General features: G+C 42.5%; 2 protein-coding genes across 5 annotated transcripts in view; one reads left to right on the top strand and one right to left on the bottom strand.

Annotated features, from left to right (window-relative positions):
• Nucleotides 1-338: 338 nt before the first annotated feature.
• SOD1 (superoxide dismutase 1) lies at nucleotides 339-8,891 on the top strand. The gene is made up of 5 exons (XM_036070661.2): nucleotides 339-529; nucleotides 4,665-4,758; nucleotides 6,428-6,497; nucleotides 7,322-7,439; nucleotides 8,505-8,891. The coding sequence occupies exons 1-5, from the start codon at nucleotides 458-460 to the stop codon at nucleotides 8,610-8,612; spliced, it is 462 nt and encodes a 153-aa protein (XP_035926554.1). The 5' UTR covers nucleotides 339-457; the 3' UTR covers nucleotides 8,613-8,891.
• Nucleotides 6,722-14,837, bottom strand: part of SCAF4 (SR-related CTD associated factor 4) — a 61,054-nt gene continuing 52,938 nt past the window's right edge. For 3 of the 4 annotated variants that reach the window (XM_078053456.1, XM_036070655.2, XM_036070657.2), the window contains one exon: nucleotides 6,722-12,488. In XM_078053456.1, the coding sequence (XP_077909582.1) occupies nucleotides 11,560-12,488 (929 nt within the window). In that variant the 3' untranslated portion in view covers nucleotides 6,722-11,559. The remainder of the gene's footprint in view (nucleotides 12,489-14,837) is intronic. The other variant, XM_036070658.2, reaches the window with a different exon arrangement.

The following is a 14,837-nucleotide window of genomic DNA, read 5'->3' as shown; positions in this document are numbered from 1 at the left end:
GATGAGACAACGTTCTTATAACCAATGACATTTCCACACAAAGTGACTTAATAAAGGCGTGCCACGTATACCTCATTTTCCCAATTTCGCGTACTGTCATCTACGGGTTGGAAGGGAAAGGCCGGATTTTTCCACAATTCCATGTTTCTGGGCGTTTTAGAGCCGCGGGGCGGAGGGAGCCGGCGGCGTGGGACGCAAGGATCCCCACGCGGCCCCTTGGTCCCGCCCCCGGCCGGTCACTCCTGGCCACTCGCGTGCCGACGCCTCGTGGGGAGCGGGCTGAGCGCGCGGGCGGCGATTGGTTCCGGGCCAGGGTGGGCGGGGCGCGGAGCTCCGGCCTATAAGGGCGCGCGGCGCGACCACCTCGGTTTGCGTCGGCGTCTTCTGCGGTGTCCTCCGCTGTCTTCGGAGTCCTCGCAGCCTTCGGAAGCCGGACCGGAGCGCGGCCTCGCGAGTCATGGAGATGAAGGCCGTGTGCGTGCTGAAGGGCCAGGGCCCGGTGGAGGGCATCATCCACTTCGTGCAGAAGGCAAGGGCTGGGGCGGCGGCCGGAGGCCGGCGGCGAGGCCGTGCCCGCGCACCTGTGCCCCCGAGCGGCGGCCGGCCGGGCCTCGCGCCGCCCTCGTCACGCCCCCGCCGCGTCGGGTCTGCGGGTTCGCGCCGCCCGAGGCCTCTGCCCCGCGGCGGTGCGGCGGCCGCATGCTGAGTCACCGGGCGGGCCCGGCGGGGGCGGCGGTGCGTGGCGAGGCCTGGGCGCGGGTGCAGGGAAGGAGCAGCGGCCGACCTTGGGGGGGTTGCTCGGAGCGCGGGCCCGGGAAGGAGGGCGGAGGCCGCCTGGCCCGAGGGCCTGGGCCGCCTCCGTGGCGTCTGTAGGCCGGGGCGGAGACGTGACGTATTTGAAGAGGCTGTGGCCCTTCCCTTGCGGGGTCGTTTTCTGGGTCCTGAGGCTCCTGCGGACTCGAGTTGCGCAGTCCCGGGCCTGGCCCGCCCTTGGGGGCGGGGACGGGGGCGGGGAGTGCGGCAGGGCCACCTGGGCACAGTCGCATCCGTTAGCGCATTTTGGGGCTTCCTTTCCGCTCAGGGGTCTGCAGCTTGCAGCCTGTGGGCACAGCCGGTCCCGGGGCGGGTGTTGTACAGGCCCGGAGCTAAGAGGGGGCTGGTACTTGGTTAGTTCCAAGGGTCCTGAAAAACAAGCATCATGTGACTGTCGAGGCAGAAATGAAAGCATTGAGTCCCTGAAGTAGTAATTAGTAAAAGCTTAATGTGCACACACACCGGAAGATAGTCGTGAACCGGGAGCACTCAGACCAAACCATGGAATGAGGATGAGGGGTATATTGTCATAAAGCGGCTTACATAGTGAGAAGGCAGGGACTGTTTATTTTTCACAGTGATGGGTCATGATAGTTTCCTTAAATGGTGAGAAATTGGTTAGTGGTTACCACATACCGGCCTAGGGATTCAAGCAGTTTTAGCTTTTGCTTAGGATTTCCAGAAGCATAAATAAGAAATGACCGGGGTCAAGTTAGTCTTGCAAAATAAGCCAATTAAGCTATGCTTGTATGACTAAATTCGTTTTGTCTGATCGGGGAATTTTCAAGGCTGGTTTCCATTTGTTTTTGACTTTAACAGGACAGAGACCTTATGTGGCCCCTTACAGAAAAGTTTGCTGACCCTTGCTGTAGGTCATGGTCAGGCTGTGAAGGCGGAGAAGATGGCCTTGGACAAAGCTCCTTTTCCACCTCCGGAGAGCTAATCGACTCCCTTGTTGGTTGTTTTCCAAACCCTTGATTTTTTTTTTTTTTTTTAACCCCTGGGTGCACAGTAGGCCCATTTGGGGAGCTTTTAAAAAAATGTTGATTCCAGAGCCCAGCTCCAGATCAGTTATATCAAAATCTGTCAGGGTGCAGTCTGACCATTGCTGTTTTTAAAGTTTCCACAGTAGTACTAGTTTGCACCAAGAATGGAGAACTGCTGGCAGAGGGTAGGGATAGGGTTTGGGAGTTGGAAGTCAGATGTGGAGAGTTTCACTTAACTCTGTTGTTGGGGCATTCATTTAACCAAATTCTCTGTAAAGTGGTTTTGAAATTGCTCTACCAATAGGCCCATTGCTGAAATGGTCAAAAAATAAACTATACAGAAGTACTCAATAATATTGCAAAACATGGGGCGCCTGGGTGGCTCAGTCGGTTAAGCGGCTGCCTTCGGCTCAGGTCATGATCCCAGGGTCCTGGGATCGAGCCCCGCATCGCGCTCCCTGCTCGGCGAAGAGCCTGCTTCTCCCTCTCCCTCTGCCTGCCTCTCTGCCTACTTGTGCTCTCTATCTCTCTGTCAAATAAAATCTTAAAAAAAAAAAAAATACTGCAAAACACATGTTTTACAAGGAAGGCGCTTGTGATAAGACTGTCCCTGAAATCTTAGGTTAGGAACTGATGGAAAATTGTTGTTGTACTTGCCTTGATAATCATAACAATATTTAATATACGAATGAGATTTAATCTTTTAAAGTGGCTTACAGAAATGTGAGAGGACATGAAAAGTAATCTTTGAAATTTATGCGAGGGAGCTTAATTTTTTCCTTTAAGTGGTTTCCAAATTTTCTGGAAAAGGCTTTGTCATTTGACTAAATTTTGCTGTTTTCAGTTGCCAGACTTTGTTTTGCTCCTCTTCTTTCCTTATGTAATTTCGCCAGTATTAGAGAATCTAAGAAGCCTCTGAGGGATACCTTCCCTCTGGCCATGGAGAAATGGCTTGGGTGTTACCTTCAGAAGCCAAGCTGTGAATCCATACATAATTGAGTTTTTCTACCTTCCCTGAGTTGCGGGTGTGGCTCCGTCTTTTAAGTTCCAAACTTCATTTTGGTGGTGCTGTTTGTACCTGATAAAAGATCCTTGTGTAGTTAAGCATTATAGCTCTACGGCTATGCAGGAATGTTAAATTGGAAATAAACTGTATTTGTTTGGCCTAGAGTGTTAAAATTTTGGATTAATTTCCAATTTTTAAAAATCAAATTTTCACCTGTGAGTCCAAATTACTAGCTTTTCTTGAAAAATTTGGAGATCTGCCCACACTGAGCCCTCATTAGCTCAGGGCAGCACCCTGCAGGACTGAGTTTATATTCCTTTTTGCTTCCCTGACCTGTTTCAGTCAGAATAACAGCCTGGCCCCTATAGGGTTGTACCCAGGCAGCTTACTGTTGAAATGCTCATATGTGCTCTGTGCGTTACCCATTACCCATTAATGGAGGCTTGGAAGAACCTGCCCTTTTGTCTCTATGCTGTTGATAACACAGTGCGTTTTGGGGAGAAACATTCATGTTTTAGTTTTTCCAGAATTTAAGCTTAGAAGAATCCTAGTCTCTTCTCAAAAAGAAAAGCAAAGAAGGGGGCAGGAGTTGACATACTACTTCCTTTGAGCAGTGGTATTTATCCAATGGAAAGTCAAATATTCAAGACTAACACCTCTTTAACTGTTGGCCCTGGCTGTTAAAAAACCTAGCTAAAGGGCGCCTGGGTGGCTCAGTTGGTTAAGTGACTGCCTTCGGCTCAGGTCATGATCCTGGAGTCCCTGGATCGAGTCCCGCATCGGGCTCGCTGCGCAGCGGGGAGTCTGCTTCTCCCTCTGACCCTAACCCCTCTCATGTGCTCTCTCTCATTCTCTCTCTCTCAAATAAATAAATAAAATCTTTAAAAAAAAAAAAAAAAAACTAGCTAAAAACAGAGACACCATCATGTGTATAACTGTGTGGTATGGATGCTGTGTGCATTTTATTTTTGTTCCTAAGATCTCTTAGCTGTAAAAGTTAACTTCTTTTATTTCTGTATGCACCCTGCAGCACTATTACCTATTACCATTGCCTGCATGGCGATACCTGTGTGTTTTTCTGCTGTAGTGTTTTTATTGCCCTTTCTTTTTGGTCTCGAGTGGAAAGGTTATCTAGGTTTGAGGGCCTAAAATGACTTTGGAAAACAATACTGTTGCTTAGACCAGAATCAGTCACCCAGGGAAAGTGGGATAGAATATTTTCTGGCTATTAATAAAAAATATCTATGCTGGAGACTGATAAATACCCCCCTAGTGGGTGAGTGGAGAACAGGGATCCTACGGCAACTAGTTGGACATTTCCAAGGTGTCTTTTTCTTTTCTTTTTTTGAGGGCAAATCTGTATGTTTGCTCGGAAGAATGTCTGCATGAAGAAAACGAGGTGCTATGATGTGCTACCATTTGTGTTAAAAAGTTTGATATATACTCATATATTCAGCAGGTGCAAATATAATGTATTCAAAAGCATTTACAAAATAAGAACTTATTCTTGTTACATATCCATAGTAAGGGAGTCAAGCCTACAAAGTCTATAAATCCACCATTTTTGTGCTCACTCGCCCCTCTGCTAGGTGCGTTTTCTGTGCTATTAATTGTGATACCTGCTGCATGGCTCCTGCGCTTTGTTAGAACAAGGTCACATCCCCCTTGTGTTGGTCCCCAGCCTAGAACAGTTAAATAGCTTGCTAGAAAGTGGTAGGCCTGGGATTTGGACACAGATCTTTCGACTCCCACGTCCATGTTCCTTCCATTTTCCTGTGATTGGTAAAGGTAATTCAACTGTTTTCTTTGTTCAGAAGCGCTTGCTCTCTCAAACTTTTTGCACTTTTCTTTGACTAAAGGGAAATGGGCCTGTTGTGGTGTCAGGAACCATTACAGGATTGACTGAAGGCGAGCATGGATTCCACGTCCATCAGTTTGGAGATAATACCCAAGGTGAGTATTGTGTTGGTCTAGTGACTCCTACTTGTTTCAGCTAGTAAGATAAATAGGACAGGGTAGAGCTACCCCTAAACATTAAAAACCCTCAACATGTAGGAAAAAAAATAAAGTCAGTAGGATTACTAAGGTTAACCTTAGGGAAATGAGCCAAAAAACTGGTTTGTGACTCTTAAGTGTGGAAAGGAGGGGAAGAAGTTGATGTTTTTTTGTGGGTTTTTTTTTTTTAAGATTTTATTTATTTGACAGAGAGACATGGCGAGAGAGGGAACACAAGCAGGGGGAGTGGGTGAGGGAGAAGCAGGCTTCCCGCTGAGCAGGGAGCCCAATGCAGGGCTCGGTCCCAGGACTCCGGGATCATGACCTGAGCTGAAGGCAGATGCTTAATGACTGAGCCACCCCGGCGCCCCGAAGTTGATGTTTTTTAAACATGTTTATACCTTGATTATAAAAAGAGTTTCAAGTATTTTTTAAGAAAACAATAAAAAACAAAAAATTAACCTACTTTCTTACCTTCCATAGTAATCTCAGGTGTTTGTGAGCTGGGGTTGAGGGTGGATGCATCAAGCACAGGGTCTGCATTTATTTGCATTACTCTGTAAGAATAGCTCCATCCCTCCAACACAAGAGCCTTAGTGGCACAGAAGGTAAAATCTGAAAAAAGAATGTAAACTATTGGTGCTTTTGATTGAGTTTCATTTTCTCAGTTTCGGATTAGAAGCAAGTTAACAAAAGCTTATGGGTTAAATGTATTTAGTCATCTTTTAATATATTCGAGTAACCTGAACTCAGTGTTTACTTTTTATGATGAGAACCTGATTCATTCGTCTTGCTGGATTTGTTTTTATGTTCTGTAATTTGGTTCCTATAAAAATTGTGATTTAATGACCAGCTTTGATCCATTTTGCCAATTGAAATTCCTCAGGTTGCTCTTTTTTTACTGCCTCTGCTTTGGGAGGCATTTGCCCTCTGTCTTTGATTTACTGTGCTACTTCCTTAACCTGTGTGTCTTCTCCCCGGGGAAGCTGGGTTGAAGCTGTAAACAATGGAAACTCTCTGTCACCTGCTGAGCGAAGAAAGCCTGTCACTAAAGAACCTCCTGCACTGTGGTGGTGGTTCTGTGAGAATGGCTTTCCCTGAAGCACAGGAGCACCATTTTTCCAGAATATATTCTGAATGCCGCCCCTTGGAATTCTGTGAGGCAACAGCCTTGGCTCATAGATAGAAGGTGCCATTTATATTCTGCTTGTACCGAGTAAAGGCCACCAACAGTAGTTGCTGGTAGTATGTTGCTGGGGAGGTAAGTTTCTTGTAGTTAAGGTTCGCTGCCTTATAAACCAGGATCATAATCATGGGATTTTAATAATAGAAGAACCATGAAGATCAAGTCCTGGCCCTCTTATTTTACAGGGCAGTGAAGAAGCCAAAGCCCAGAGAAGGGTATTACCTTTACTGGTGTTACACACTAGTTAGAATTTGTTTCTACTGCTTGCCTATTTTGTTTATACTAAGATGTTGCTTCCTGTTTTTATGAACCTAGAAGTCATGATGGTACGTCAGTATTTTCTGTATTTGAGGTTTTAGCAATGACCAGTTTCTTTTTACAATTTATTTTGAAATTCTGATTCATAATTTGGCTACCTTTGTTTTTGTTTTTGGCAAATAGGCTGTACCAGTGCAGGTCCTCACTTTAATCCTCTATCCAAAAAACACGGTGGGCCAAAAGATCAAGAGAGGTGAGTGACAAAGCGCTTTAACGCTTACTAAAATTATGGCGATGGCTTGTTGGGGTCAGTATGGGTATACTACTTGCAGATTGCATGCTGATGGAACTGTGAGTAGGCCTCCCCACCTCTGCTCTTGAAATTGTTGCCCCCCCCCAAGTAACCCCTTGGCCCCAGGTGCTAGAGCGGCTTACTCTCTGGCCTGAGGAATTGACAAATGGGGACAATTAAGACGATTTGGTTTTGTAGCATTTATTGAATATAGAACTAATACAAGTGCCAAAGGGAACTAATACAGGAAATGTCATGAATAACAAACGGTACTGTCAACCACTAGCAACATAAACCATCATTGTGAAACACAGGAAGCCTTGTAGATAAAAATTTGATATTGAAAATTCAGTGAGTTCATTTGTGTGTTTCCTGAGAGCCTTTCAGGAAAATATTAAATTTAAGGACAGGGATTAACTTATTTTAATAACAGAGGCCTGGCACATAGCATTCTTAGCCATGCCAAGTATTAACAGGTTTAACTCAGTAATTCCGAGTTTACCCTTTGGTACTTTACCTCTGACATAAGAGATGTGCCCCCATCCCACGATTCTTCCCAGAGCATTACTTTGTAGATTTTGTTTTGTTTGAAGAGCAATGTGTCTAGAATGTCAAGTCGTTTCTAGTTGTGTGTGTATGTTCCAAAATTCTGTCAATCTGGAAGAGTGGGTCCTGATACATTCCATATCCACCTTAGTGTCCACCCTTATGTATCTGACTCACCAACTAGCCTGATGTTAAATGGAAGTCAGTCCTAATTCCTGATGCTTTTTCAAAACTGTTAGGCATGTTGGAGACCTGGGCAATGTGACTGCTGGCAAGGATGGTGTGGCCACCGTGTCCTTGGAAGATTCTCTGATCACACTCTCAGGAGACCATTCCATCATTGGCCGCACAATGGTGGTGAGTTTTCATATGCTAGGATATGCGTACCATTTCTTCTCATACACAGACATGTATCTTTTCACGAGTTCATGATTATTAATCCTGGTTTCTAAGGATCCACGTACATTGTACCTTTAGTTCAGATTAGGAAAAGCAATTACTTTATATGATGATTATAGTGAAGGTGAATTAATGATGTAGGTGGTTACGACACTCTTCTGTGGAACTGTGGTCGTTAGGTAGGTTACATTTGGTCATATTAGATGTGTACTGTGGAAACAGCAGTAGTCTTTGTCTAGTTTTAAAATGGCCAGATTTTCCTGCCACAATTGAGTGTCCCCCTTGTAGTTAAACAGAACATTTTGTTAAGTCTAAAATCTGAGACGGACCTCAGCGTTAGTATTTATTCATGTTTGCAGGTCACCATCACTGTTTAACGTGTGGGAAGCGATTGCCCTGCGTTACCCACGGGAGCTGCATCTGGTTCTCGCAGACACCAAGTAGCGCAGGCTCTGTGTTGCCTGCCCCAGAGGACAGTTAACGTTCTGTAGTCCTTTCCTTCCAGGTGACCCTAGAGTTTTCTTCAGCTACAGTTGCGAAGCAGAAAAATCATTGATCAATGTTTGAGGAGCCAAATCTAAAATACTATTAAATAGTTGAAGATACTTCTTATTTACAGACTCATAGTTCATGAGGCACATTTTGAGTTTCTTTAGAAATTCACTTTCATTCCCCCCCCCCTTTTTTTCCCCCAAAGTGTTTATTATAAAAGAAGGCTATTACTCAGGCTACTAAAATTTCTCTCAGAGGATTCAAACTGGCACATGGCAGCCTGTAACTTAGTATTTTGTTTAGATAGCAGCACTTACCTAGTGTTTACACGAACTTAGTCTGTATTATGAAGAAAAAGCTTTGAGTAGCAGTTTCTATTGTTTAGCACTAGATCAAATATTAGCATATTTCCTTGCTAGGATTATCTTAACGTGATCTTTTCTAATATTAAGTGGTTCTTAAGTCTTTTGGGTATTGGGAATAGGTGGTAATTTGACAGTGCTATGTTAATGTTCTTAAAACTTTTTAAAGGTCCACGAGAAACGAGATGACTTGGGCAAAGGTGGCAATGAAGAAAGTACACAGACGGGAAACGCCGGGAGTCGTTTGGCTTGTGGTGTCATTGGGATCGCCAAGTAAATATTCCCTAGGATGTGATCTGAGTCCTAGTAGCTCCTGTGTTATCTTGCTAGTTGTAGAAATTTAACTTGATAAACATTAAACACTGTAACCTTAAAAGTGTAATTTGTGTGACTTTTTAATTGCTTTAAGTACCTGTAATGAGAATTGATTTATGATCACTTGGAAGATTTGTATAATTTTATAAAACTCCTATTCAGTTAAAATGTCTGTTTCAACGATCTCTGTATTTTGCCAGGCTTAATAATCATATATGGGTATTAAACTTAATTGTCTGAATTTCTTCAATTCTCATTCAAGCCCGCAATAAATACACCATATGGCACTGAATTTTGAACCTATTAAAGTATCCAAATTGAAACTCTAAATTAGCTCTTGATACTCATACATAGAGCTTGAATGGAACGGATTTAGTAATATGTTGACAGATACTACCTGTTTCATAGAGGTCGCTTTTCGGAGTGTTTTAAATGAGATAAGATGTTTAAATTTTTAGCAGCTGGTCTTTTAGCTAACACTAATAACCTCAACTGGAATCTTGGTTGGACAGATCTCGTTTGTCAGTTTCAGGGAAATTAAGGTGGTTTCCCCGATTAGCTACTTAGCATTTTGATTCAAAAAGTACTTGTTTATTTTAAAAAGAAGATGTTATGGTTTGAGAGAACCCTTTGATAAATTGTGAACAGGAAGTTATAGTCTCAGCTAAGAGTAAATTTACCTACCTGCCAAAATGGCACGTATTTCACGTTTTATACACCTATGAACATTTAGTTTTAAGTAGAGATTGGCACAATCTGCTTCCAAGTTAGCCATTGAAAGAAAGATACCATAGCATTTTAAGATGGGACCAAGGAAATGTTTGAATGTGGGTTATGTCTCTTTAAGAATTTACACATCCAATTAGTAAATTTAAGTCGTTCTCTTACTGTAAATACTTAATTATGTACCTATGAGAAACTGCTTTTAAATGAAATGTTAACCTAATTCAGGTTTGACTCTGGATTACAGTTTTAACTGAAAATTGTAGAATATTTCTGAGAAATCAGAAATAAGCTACAATTCTGATTGATCATAAATATATGATATACTTTTATCAAATGTGTAGGATACTGGTTAGGAGAGGAAAAGCCAGCGTGGAAAAGGACAATTTGTAGTGTTCTCAAAGTTTTAAAATTGGTGAAAAAAGAACAACATGCTCAGAAGAAGTGGTTAAAATCACTGTCAGAATTTAAAAACAGTAACAGATTTCACTAATGTACAGTTTGGTGTACATATGTGGGATAAGACTCACATATAGGGCCTCACTTGTGAGCCTCAAATGTAATCACTACCACTTAGTACTTGGGGGGGGGTTGTCATGTGCAAATAGGATGGTTCCAATACCTTACAATTGGATATACGGGTTTTAAGTCCTTGAAATCTGAACACTAATCAGATGTATATTTCTTTCCAGAAGCAGTTTCAGTTAGGACTTTTAAACCTCTCAGGTGGGCCAACATCAAACGAAGGACAAGTTTTATAATTCAACTGCAGATATCAACTTGGATTTTCTCTCATTTTCTAAAGCCAGGAACACAAGAACATTGTCCTAGATACATTCTCCCCATCAAAACAAAGGTCTTGCTGCAGAGTACTATTTAAAAACCAAAGTAATAAAGTAGCTTCACCTGGGGATGAGGGCAAAGAAAAAGTAACCTGCACAGCACGCTAAAACTAGGACAGTTTAAAAAGGTAATTTAAGAAAAAAAAAGCTTCAACAAGGCCATAAATACTTGGACTGTGTAACGACAGGTCTTTTCCTTGGCACTGGGGAAAGCAGTTTTATGGAACTGCTTTTCTGTACTATTTTAGATACAGGTTTGATTTGGCTTTGGACGTCTTCAAGTAATAGTTCTTGGATAACCTACATCTATTTTTCCTAGTTAACCCGACAATTTAAACAAAGAAAATACTTTATATGTTCTTATATGTGACAAAAAGTTCAGTCTACCTCTGCCCAGCAGGGGAGTTTAAAAAATGTTAAAGAAAGGCAACAGTCAAGGCTTGTAAGGAAACAATAGGTTGCATTTAAGTCCTTAAACATATAAAATAAGACAAAAAGCTTTTAGGTTGCAAATGTTGTTAACCTTGATTTCTTTCACCCTTCTGAAAAATTTAATGGGATGTTAAGAAAACACTCAAACTTATTTCTAGTAAGTAATACCCAGGCAATCAGATAATTCTATAGTACAGTCGGGTACTTTGGGATCCAGTTTTTCCCCCAGCAAAATTTCTCTTTACAAATTAATTAGGGCAACATTTACCACAAATCCAATGGCAAAAAAGAAAACCGTGATTGAACTGCAAACTAACAAGTTTTTCGATTAACATTAAAACAACTAACCTTTACACCTTATGATTGAAATGCTAAAATTCAAAAGTATTACAAATGAAAGTGTTTGAGAATAACTACATAAAGATGTCTATTTCCATCAAATAAACAAGTCTAATTTAGACTCCAGTACAGTATTAACAGCTCAAACTTTGATGGTGAACAATCCTTTTCCACCTTAATGCAGTGTAGGAAGAATAGCACACATTAAAGTTTGTTATGAAAATAGAGTTTATTAAAAACATCCCTATTGTTTTGAGGAGCTTTCACCGTTACCTTGTCTTAAATTAAAAAAAAAAAAAAATAGAGAGCACTTCTAATTACGATTTGTAAACTTTTTAAAGTCAAAACTTTTAAAAAGTTACAGCAAAAAGGGTAATATTTATTCATATTTTCAGTATTTTTTGTTATTTTGTGGCTATTTTTAAATAGAAGGGAAGCAATCAAATTGCTTCCAGTACCCCGCCAACTACTGCGGGGCTGTGATATAGCGGGAGCGAGTATGATACAGCATCTGTACACCTCGAGCTCTACACTCCAGAAGTGTCACTGTCACATTTTGACAAATTCCAGTCTCTAACGAGGAGCCTCTGCTGCTGAGCCAGAATCCTTTTCGGGTTCAACGGATGAGGTAGCCTCAGCAGGTAACTCTTCAGAAGATTTTACAACTGCAGACTCAGACTCCCCCTTATCAAGTTCTGAAACAGTGTCTACATTTCCCACTTGGCTAATGGGAGGTTCAACGGTTTTGTTACCACCTGCCCTGTCTGTGACCTCAGGCTTCTCCTTTCCTCGGTTTTCTTCCTTCTCTCTACGAGACTCTCTATCTCTCGAATCTCTCTCTCTGTCTCGATGCCCACTAGAGCGTCTATTCCTCTCTTCCAAGTCTCTGTGCCTGTCCCGGTCAGGGCTCCTTCTTCCCCACTCTCTCCTTTCACGATTACTATTCTCTCTATCATCATTACGGTTCCCATACCGTTCCCGGTCATTTTCCACCCTATTTCCAAAAGATCTTCTTCCAAACCTCTCTTGGTCTCTACCTGAATTGAACTGCTGCCTGTTATCATTTCTAAACGGCTGTGGCGGCGGCTGCGCGGACGGCGGCGGCTGGGCGGGCGGCGGCTGCTGCTGCGGCTGCGGCTGGGGCGGCGGCGGCGGCTGGGCGGGTTGCTGCCTGCCGTCTCTGTCCTCGGGGCCCCCTGGCCCTGGCCCTGGGCCCCCAAGCCCTGGCATTCCGCCCGGCCTAACAAAGGGGCCATGCGGTGGAAAGGGGCCTTTCATTCCATGAGGTGGAGGCATTCCAAAGCCCCCCGGTCCTGGAGGGGGGCCTCTATGCATCATATGCGGCGGCATGGGGCGAGGTGGCATCAGAGGAAACCGCTGTAAGTGAGGTGGAGGCATTCCTGGAGGGCGCTGAAGTGGGATCAGGCCAGGGCGGGCACCAAGAAGACCAGTGGATGGTGCCTGGAGCCCAATCACAGGACCAGGTGCAACTCCTTGGGTACCTAAGAGAAAGTAAAAAAAAAAAAAAAGGATGTAAAGGAACAGAGAAGATGGCATTCTGTTCTCACCTGTTTCCTGTGGAGCCGGAATCAAAATGAAGTTCAATCCAGAATCTTCCAATTTTGTGTTGTTTGCCAGTCTACCTGTGAGAGACTCAATGTGATGGCCCAGTAACAACCATGGCACAGTCTTACAGATACATACTATATATATATTCTATGAAGATATATGTCTATAGAATTAGTGTATGGATAATTAGTATCTAACATTGGTGGAGGTCAAAATAAGCTGGAAAAGGAAACTGCAACATACCAATTTTGGAAAGTCTCCTATAGCCTTCACCAGCAGCTCTTTGACTTAAAGTACTTAAAGCATTTGAGAGATACAATGGACTAGGCCTAATGAGAAAAGGCTGAACTATCTGAGCCAATTCTGAAAGCCAGCTCAGGTGTACTCTTAGGAAATTTTACACTTTAAAGTCTTAATACTAGAAACAAATGGGGTCACTGACCCAGAAAATCCACTGAAGAGGGAGGTCTCTTTGATTCCATGTCGTTTAGATGCCTTACTATACAGTAAGCATCACTTGAACAGTAATGCTTATAAAATAAAGATTGATACACCAGTGGAGAGTTTATTTTTACAGGTTCTTTTTCAAAGCACAGCATAAGGTGTAACTTGCTAGGCCACAATGACGGAAGTATGTTCCAAGTTCAGCCATTCATCTTCTATTCATTCTTCCTAAGGCGGCAAGACGAAGTTGGTGCTGTTGACAGCAACAAGGACATACTGGTTTCATTTCCCATTTACATGAGAGTTTGCTCACACTTTGGTTTAAGTCATACAAATTCAATAATCCAGCATTTAAAATGATATGGCAAACTGTATGGATTTCTGTCTCAGCTCACCACTCAAGTAACAGAAAGGCATCATCTCTCTCTCTGCAAATATCAGCATCACAAGCCAAATACAATGACCAATAGGAGTAAACTCATTACTGTAACATTGTAACTGTTAACACTGGAAAATATTCCAGATGTTGGAATATGTACTATTTACCCATGTACTGCAGAAAGGCCTCTGAGCAAGTTATGGGTTATGATTCTTGACCAAAAATGGTAAGAGAAATGCTTGGGTGACACTGATAAAAAAACCCAAGAGCAAACCCAATACTTTAATACTAAGTACTTCCCCCCACCCTAACATCAGCTTGAACCACTTCCTCCCACGTGCTTCAGCAAACATTTAACAAGTCCTGCTCGCTCCTAAATTTTTTGTATAAGAAATACGAAACAAAAGTCTAACTTCAGCTTCTGCTCCTCACAACATGTGGTCCAATACTGTTCTGTCAGACTTAAGGACTAAATAGAGTGGACCTGAAAATACAGGTACAGCAGTTTGTAACTTTTAACATGAAGACTCAACAGCCTTGGTATTTACTTACACACAACACCTTCCTTCAAATGCTTAGAAAGAAGTATGGTGAAATACAATCTCACTTAGGAATGACCTTGGACATGCGCCTCAGAAATGAGAATAACACCTGCCTCTTGTTGAGATTAAATGGGGTAAAATACTAAGAGTGAGCTCAGAGCCTTGTCTATAGTTAAATGCTGAAATAACATCTACTCGACAGGTGATAAATATCCTAACATTAAATATCTGACTTCACTAAAATGAATGCATTTTCCATTTCCGATTTGGATCTTATGAACCACTTGTGGCCCCCCCAACATCCACCACAATTTAAAGTCAAGCACTTTGGTAGTTGGGAAAAATGTTGAACGCACTGAGCTTCCACCTGAAATTTCATAATTTCTAGCTTTTTACTGTGGTATTTAGCATAACGGTAAAATATGCTAAATACCACAGTAAAAAGCTAGAAATTATGAAATGGACAAATGAAGCACAGACCTTGTCTCTTCACACACTCTTCAGACTCTCCTTGAAAATCCCAATGAACATATACAGAACCTACCCATATTTCAGATCGAAATGAATTCACAATGGCAAACGCCGTTCCTATCACTTAGTAGACCCTCAGTGTATACCATACAGCAGGGCAACAAAAGAACCTAAGATACCTCCTTTCTCTCACTTTTAAAAGAAATTAGTCCCAACATTTGTGGACTGTAACTCAAACAACATAAAATGTATGTACCCAAGCTACTGCCCTTTTAATGGAGATAACACACAAACTGAGCTTTACTTTCCCACCAGCCTTTAAAATGACCACTGTTTACTCTGTTCTGGAGTTCAAACTGTGTGGCACATTCGAGTACTTTATAGGCTCAAGAGGCCAAGGCCAAATTTTTAAATAACAATAGAAAAATGGGAAAGAGGTTCAAAGC

Source organism: Halichoerus grypus, chromosome 1, assembly GCF_964656455.1.
Source record: "Halichoerus grypus chromosome 1, mHalGry1.hap1.1, whole genome shotgun sequence".
NCBI classification, from domain to species: domain Eukaryota; kingdom Metazoa; phylum Chordata; class Mammalia; order Carnivora; family Phocidae; genus Halichoerus; species Halichoerus grypus.
The sequence above is the reverse complement of the archived record's forward strand: the minus strand, read 5'-3'. Positions and strand labels throughout refer to the sequence as shown.

What these genes read in the sequence shown, in the direction of transcription:
- SOD1 (XM_036070661.2), top strand. Translation starts at nt 458, where the DNA reads ATGGAGATGAAGGCCGTGTGCGTGCTGAAGGGCCAGGGCCCGGTGGAG. An exon ending in TCATCCACTTCGTGCAGAAG is followed by an intron (nt 530 to 4,664) that starts GCAAGGGCTGGG and finishes CTTTGACTAAAG; the next exon opens with GGAAATGGGCCTGTTGTGGT. An exon ending in GGGCCAAAAGATCAAGAGAG is followed by an intron (nt 6,498 to 7,321) that starts GTGAGTGACAAA and finishes CAAAACTGTTAG; the next exon opens with GCATGTTGGAGACCTGGGCA.